The 7,772-nt window shown below is 46.9% G+C and overlaps 1 protein-coding gene across 1 annotated transcript in view; it reads right to left on the reverse strand.

Moving 5' to 3' along the window:
• The window catches only part of EIF2S1 (eukaryotic translation initiation factor 2 subunit alpha), a 17,415-nt gene extending 9,757 nt beyond the window's left edge, over positions 1-7,658 (reverse strand). Inside the window, exons 1-3 of the mRNA XM_034769374.1 lie at positions 7,535-7,658; positions 5,392-5,633; positions 2,431-2,510 (exon numbers count right to left, since the gene is read on the reverse strand). Of these exons, the coding sequence (XP_034625265.1) occupies positions 2,431-2,510; positions 5,392-5,632 (321 nt within the window). The 5' untranslated portion in view covers position 5,633; positions 7,535-7,658. The remainder of the gene's footprint in view (positions 1-2,430; positions 2,511-5,391; positions 5,634-7,534) is intronic.
• Between the last annotated feature and the right edge of the window lie 114 nt (positions 7,659-7,772).

Consider the following 7,772-nt stretch of genomic DNA (forward strand, 5'->3'; position numbering starts at 1 on the left):
CCCCTATGGGGCAGACACTCCTGTGTCCCCCAAAAGGGAAAGAGACCCTGACCCAGCTGTAGGCTCACAGCTTCCAGCTATGAGGGACCTTTCGCTGGCCAGCAAAATCCCCCCCCTTTCACTCAGGTTGGGTTTGCTTCCAGCTAGAGTCCTTGGGGTTTGTTCCCACCGCAGCAGTCACCAGGACCCCAACTTCCAGCTCCAGGATACATGTCTCTGTGCACCTCTTCCACTCCATTACAGCCAGGTCATGCTTCTGGGTCTTAATTGCTTTGTCTCTTAAGTCCAGGCTGGTGGGCAGCCTTTCCTTTTTCCAGGTCAGCCTTTTCCCAGGCAAATTGTACATCAATTTCCATTTGTCTTCCCTTGAGACCATCACTCGATGAGCTGGGATACCACAGAGAACACCCTCCTGCCAGAACAGGCACCCCTCCACTCCTGTCTTGCTAAATTAGACACTCCAGTCAGCTTCAGCACAGACAGAGGTTGGGCCACACCCATCTGCAGTTCACTGAAACTGAGATGCACTCAGCTCAGGGGATTCTTAGTTAACAGAGACATTCCCAATGCCCATTGTTCAGTCTTTCTGGGCAATTTGCAACTTGTGTAGTTTTAGCTTCTTTTGATCTTCATTCTTACTTATTTTGCTTCCTTTTCTGTCCCTACTTCCCTTTCCCGAAATAAGCAAACAGAAAATAACAAACCAGTAACCACTTTGTCTGTTCTCCAGCCACCACACTTAAAACTCACTTAAAATCACTACCAGTATCTCAAAGCAATCAGCTGTGCACAGATCCTGCTGACTACGCCACTGTGACGGGTTGGATCACAGAAACCCCCTTGGGAGCTGCCACCCGATGTGCAAAGACTACCCCTGCTTCTGTTTTCCCTGCCAGCTCAGGACTCCAGCACCCTGTCTTGCTGAGCCAGACACTCCCGTCTGGCTCCAGACACAGACCCAGGGTCTGAATCACTTGTCCCAAAGCTGCAAGTTTACCTGAAAACAGCTCGCAGTAGCGTGCTTGTCTTTAGCACTCAGATGCCCAACTCCCAATGGGGTCTAAACCCAGATAAATCCGTTTTACCCTGCATAAAGTTTAAAGTTTATGCAGGGCAAACTCATAAATTGTTCGCCCTCTATAACACTGATAGAGAGATATGCACAGTTGTTTGCTCCCCCAGGTATTAATACATACTCTGAGTAAATTACTAAATAAAAAGTGATTTTATTAAATACAGACAGTAGGATTTAAGTGGTTCAAAGTAGTAACAGACAGAACAAAGTAAGTCACCAAGCAAAATAAAATAAAATGCGCAGATCTATGCCTAATCAAACTGAATACAGATAATTTCCTCACCAGTTCCAGAGTGCTCCCTTTTACAGGCTAATCTCCTTTTAGCCTGGGTCCAGCTATCACTCACACCCCCTGCAGTTACTGTCCTTTGTTTCAGTCTCCTTCAAGTATCCTGGGGGGGGGGGGGTGGAGAGGCTCCTTCTTTAGCCAGCTGAAGACCAAATGGAGGGGTCTCCCACAGGTTTAAGTAGCCTCTCTCTTGTGGGTGGAGACCCCTCTCCTCCCTCCTATGCAAAGCCCAGCTCCAAGATGGAGTTTTGGAGTCACCTGGGCAAGTCACATACCCCTGCAAGACTCAGTCTTTGCAGGCCGACGCCACTGTCCACATGGCATCTTGCACGTCTCCAGGAAGACTTCTCATGTGGATTGGAGCATTCCAAGATGCATTGTTCCCTAAGTGTCTCCTGATCAGGTACTTAACTTGGCAAATTCCTTCCTAAAGAAGCTGACCAAATGCCTCACAAAGCTTACTTAGAAATCAGGCAAGCATACAGCCCATATTCTTAACCTCGAGTAGAAAATGATATATATGTACAAATAGGATGAATAGATATAGTAGATCATAACCCTTACGGAGATATGTTACATGGCACAGGCAGCACAAAACATATTCCAGTTATGTCATACATACATTTATAAGCACCCCCTCCCCATAAAGCCTTATGGGGTACACTGTCACAGAAAGCTTTAGGGTGCTGACACCGTATGATTTTCCCTACCCGGCATTGCATAGGGCAATTATATACTAAACCCTATGCAATTATTAAGTATCTTAAAGTGCTTTATCAACATTACCCTATACTGCACGTGTGTGAGGGTGATATTATTTATACCCATTTGAGGAGTGTTATATTAAACAACATGTGTCAGTCAGTGACGGAGGTGGAAAGAGAACCCAGGAGTCCCAGCTCCCAGTCTAAACCCCAGCCATATATTTCAAAGTGTGTTAAAGGAACTAGAACGGCATTTCATTTTCACAACAGTTCAGCTCTCTGTGGTTTTCTTGGCATGGAGCTAGTTGACAATGTACGTGGTTGGAAGGCAGCAAAGTAACAAAGTGCAGACAACAACTTACAGTTTTTGATTTGGTGAATTTGTCTTCACATTTGATTGCCTCCTCTGGGGAAACTCTTCGCTTTGACAAGTCAATGTAACCTAACAGGAGGCAAAACATTTTGAAAGATTCAATTTCAGTGTACTTCAGTGTTCACAGTACAAACACTTCACTTACGTTAGTGACAAATGCCAATCCTCACCACCACATCTGAAAGTTTTTACTATTTCAAGGAAAAAGCTAGCAATATACTTTGCTTTTGGATCAGGGCTCGCCCTTTGCCTTCTCTCCATGCCTTACACATCAGCCACTGAGATCAGTTACAAGCAAAGCAGAATTTCCAGAATCATTTAATCAGAGATGAACAACATGAAGAGTGAACCTGTTTTAGCATATTAAAATTTGTTTTTTGATTGTAAATTAACTTAAAACAGCTACCTTTCACGTCACCAACATTCTTTAAATACTGCTTCCATTTAAGAGCATTTGCCCCAAAATTTAGTACAAGTTTCTCCTTATGCTCTACTTCAGCGATTAACTAGCCACTACTCTTCCAAGAGCTGTGCACATTCTTAGTGACAACAATGCCGACACACAGAAAATTAAATAAAAGGGATATTTTTGGTGGCATTTCACAAGAAACCATTTGAAGTTGGCATTCTTGGTAGTTTAGATGTGTAAGGCTCTACAGTATGATAGCCAAGATCTGGGGTCAATTTCTGTTGCAGTTCCTTGATCATATCTATGTAAGAAATGAGAGCACAGCATGCTCAGATACTACAGGTAGGTATGTCCATTGCTTAATCCTGTCTGATTAAGTAGCAGCACCGATGGGTTCCAAATGGCATCCCAACTAGTCCATTTTAGGAGTTCCTCTCAGGGTTCAATAAGGGACACAGATGATCCCAAGAGAGTTTGTTAAAAGGAGGATGAAATCTGTAAAGGTAAAAAGTATCCTTCAGTGCAGCTTCTCTCATCTGGAACAGACTTTCTGCATCTCTCCAACTCGTTTCAAATCTCATCTGAAAATGTTTCTTCTCCCTTATTAACCCTCTCAATTTCTCTCTCTGCTGTTATCTGTGATTCAATTCTGATAAGTATTTTAGGAATACCGTATATACTTGATCATAAGCTGGTTCGTTTATAAGCCGATTCCCCCCCCCCGATGGATAAGCAAAAACGGAACATTTTTATGACCCATTCGTAAGCCGACCCTGCTGGTGGGCCGAGATGGTTTGTTTACTTAGGTTTACCTCCGTGCCTGCGGACACTAAAAATAAATAAAGTGTCCTTGTGCGCCAGCTGCTTACCCTGATGGGCTGGGACAGCAACTGGTGGGGAAATGTTTTGAGGGGGAGAAGCTGGGGGTCAGGAGAGGAACCCCTGTGACCACCCCCCACATGACCCCACCCATAGCACAGGACCCCCATTCTCCCCCCATCCCATTCCTTCTCACCTTATCTGGGACCAGGGGAGGATGTCTCTGGCCTGGCTGGAGCTGCTCCGGCACGCTGGGCACTTGGCCGTAGCCTACTCCGGCGGGCCAGAGCAAGCGGCGCAGCCGCAGCATGTTCCAGGGGGCTGGGACGGGGGGCACGGCCACAGCCTGCTCTGGGGGGTGGGGCCGAGCGGCACAGCTGCAGCCTGCCAGCACCGGAGCTACAGCTGCTTCGGAGGCTGGGGGGAGAGCAGTGTGGCCAGAAGTGGAGAGACTCTGGCCCAGTGTCTTCCCTTCTGGCTCTGCTGCCTCTCCTTGCTCCCTCTGTTGGGGGGAGGGGCTGTGTCCCACCTCTCCCTCTCTCTACCCGTTCATATGCTGAGCCCCTTCTCTGGTGCTTCCCTTTTTTACTAAAAAAAACTCGGCTTATGAACGAGTATATACGGTACATTTTATATGAAAGACTATACCGGGGTGGCCAAACTGTGGCTTACGAGCCACATGCGGCTCTTTTACAGTTAAAGTGCAGCTTGTGGAAACCCCCCACTCTCCCTACCAGACTTGGGGTGAGGGGAAGAAGAGAACACAGGACCTCTGCTTTGCAGCGGGATGGTGGGGAAGAAGTGTCCTGGAGCTTCAGCCCACAGGGTGTGCCTGCCAGAGCTAGGGGCTTCAGCAGGAGTGGGGCTGAAGCCCCAAGCCCCAGCAGGTGTGCCCCGACTCTCGAACTTCTGAAGATTGTCGTATATGGTGCAGAGCGTCAGTAAGTTTGGCCACCCTTGGACTATACAAATGAAACAATTGTATTTTCCTGTTTCTAAAAGAGGACGCTTGTATGTTTCATTAACTACTTAGGTCAGAATACAGATGTGGCACTGTCTGAAAATACTCAGTGGACAGCTTGTATGCTGTATCCTATACCAAATGCATTAAAAGAACTTTCAAGTTGTAATGCTAATTATTCAAAAGTCAGGAAATACCAAAGTTAAGGTTGCCTATGCAACCTTACCTCTACCCGTGTGTATGCATTATATGATGCAGTCTAATTACATGATCATATAATATTGAGTACACATTGCCTTTGCCTTATTTAGTGCACAGGATGGACTGTGTGGTATGAATGAGAAAATTGTTCATTATTTATGTTTATTCTCACTGCACCAGTAGTATCGATGGTCACAGTTTTCCTCACTCAATATCATCAAGCAGAAGCACTACTGAGCTTTCAAAAGAAAATGCCATTTCACTATGGTTTGTTGACAAAGCATGAACTTTAGAAGTCTTAAGGCCTGATCCTGCAAATCCTCCTTGACAGGACTTCTCCTCACTCCTATACACAGGCCCTCTGAAGCTAACAGGACTACTTGACTGAGTAAGGATAACTCACAAGGACAGCAGTTTGCAGGATCAGGCCCTACTTTGTGCCACTGTATATTTAAAAAAGCCAATTATAAACTCAAAGAGTAGCTAGGGTCCCAGGTTTAACAGCATTACTTTTTACAATTACAATCTTAAGTGTCATTCCACCTACTTTCCAAACATACCTTTCTCTTTGTCGACTCTTATGACCACAACACACTCATTCCTGCCTATGCGGATGAGTTTGTTTATGGAGCGGATACGTCTCCTGGATAGTTCACTAAGAAGAATCATTCCTTCAATGTTGTTGTATTCCAGTAGGCTGACATAAGCTCCCATTTCAGCAATGGATCGAACATTGACCATCACTACATCTTCCACTTCTGGAAATTTATGCTGGTAGAATCTACAACTTAGTCCAGGCATGCTGTGATTTGAGTAAAAATAGCAGAGATTGTTATTCATCTCACTGCACTGGCCACCACTAATCCACTATTGTGGCAAATATTGAGATTTCAACTGCAGGTGGAGGATGAAGAGAAATGTTTCCCTGTTTGTCCACAATTTGAAATTGTGCCCCAACTAGCTCATGATTTCATAAACTTTGGCATGTAGAACTTATGCTTAAGTATTAGTAGTACTCATTAAGCCTTAGAAATTATTAACAATTTTAATATTAAACTATATCAAGCCATTTACCTATCTGGTCAGGAAATGTCCAACCAAAAGGGTTTTGGCTATTCCATTAAAAATTGATATCTATGTTAGGAGAATAATATGAAAAACAAAACCATTAAAAAACTGTTAAGGTTGTTCCAGGGTTCAACCTGTCCAACCACCCAAAACCTTGAAAGTAAGGAAATACCATGTTGAAGAGAGAAGTCTGCTCTGAGCTTGTCACCCAAGCATCACATTATCTATGAAACGCCATACCTCACCACAGATAGGAGATTTCAAAAGGACAGAGATACAAATTACTCTCCCTGCATTCACCCGATTTACAAAGTGACACAAAATCATAACTCAGACTTTAATAACACTAGCATATATGCAGGGAAAACGTCTGGAGTCCAGCTTACTGGGCAACACATAAAATGGTGTAGGGAAAGTAGGAGGCTGGAATTAAGGTTTTGCATTACAGGTCAAGGAGGAGGATTTTGGACAATGTAGTGCATCTCCATATCCCACAGGGGAACATTCCAGGCTCAGTGCAGAGTCCTTGGAAGACCCTCTAAAAACATCTTAAAAGGGGCACTTTTGGGGGGTCAGAGCACAAGTCTCCAAAGGAGATGTCAATGCAGAGGATCACACTAACTGGCCCAGATCTGATGAGGCCCTAGACAAAGAACAGCTGGCTCAAAGAAAGCCTAAGTAAGGCAAGATCATGCTGATCAGAGAGAGAAATATTAAGAACCAGATGGGACTCTTTCCTCTCCTTCCCCTGAAGGCAATCATCATCATCATCAGCATGGAGCGAAGCCCCAAGACCCCACTGGAATCCTCGCTAAACCTAGATGGCATCACTGGAAAAGAAAATGCCTTCTACTACCTCTAGTTTGCTAGGAAACTTTGCTCCTTCTTCCTGTATGAAGATCCACGTTTGTCACCTCAAAACTAGATGACCATAACTCAGTGTCTGGGCCTGAATATTTAATGCAGAGGCTTCAGACCGTGCAGAATGCAGCAGGCCAAGCCTCTGTGAGTACACCAGGCCTGTGCTCGTATCCAGTAGCTCTCACTCGGTTTCAACTGTCAGTTCAAAGCTTTGGTCCTGATCCTGAAAACTATCCATGGGTCAGGACCCAGCTATATCCGTGACCATGCTGCCACTCACGACCTCCCTTGAGGAAGGAGGAAACATGTAAAGGAATAAGCCAGCAGAGGATCAACGAGCAAGACTATCCAGAGACAGGAGAAGGAAAGGCAAAGAGCCTAAAGCTGACGAGGCATCTTAATTTGGCAAAACATTTAGTCTAAAAATCTCTCTTGACACACTAGTGAATCTCGCTAGTCTGCGCAGGGACAACACCCACAGCGGCGGTGCAAAGAAATCTACAGCCGGGCTCCCGGGCGCCCCGCCGCCAGCCCCTACGCCGGCCTACAGAGCAGCCAGCGCCGCCCGCCCGCCCGCAGCGCTCGGGACACAGGCCGGACGCGGAGGGGGAAGGGGGCTCCCGGGAGCCGCGCCCCCCGCACTGCGCCCCGCACGCCGCCTCTGGCGGGGCCGCCCCCGGCCTGCTGGTCTCGGACGACGCAGTGTCGCCGCGAGCTGGGCCCGGTCGCCGGGGATACGCTCTGCGGGGTTGGGGGCTCCGGCGATCGCGTTACCTGCTCGGTATCCGGGTCCCGCTCTCCGCTCCGGGGCTCTCGGTTTAGCACCTCCCTGTCCGCCTCAGCGTGCACCCAGCCTCCCCTCACTGCGCAGCCGCGAACCCGCCCCTTCCTACCTCACACAGCGCGTGGGACCTGCGGTGCTCGCGCGAGATCACATACTCCTCATCATAGAGTCTCCGCGGCCGCCGGGCGGGATAGAGGGACCCTTTAGAGGACTCATCATAGAGTGCGA

This window comes from Trachemys scripta, chromosome 4 (genome assembly GCF_013100865.1).
Source record: "Trachemys scripta elegans isolate TJP31775 chromosome 4, CAS_Tse_1.0, whole genome shotgun sequence".
Classification (NCBI taxonomy): domain Eukaryota; kingdom Metazoa; phylum Chordata; order Testudines; family Emydidae; genus Trachemys; species Trachemys scripta.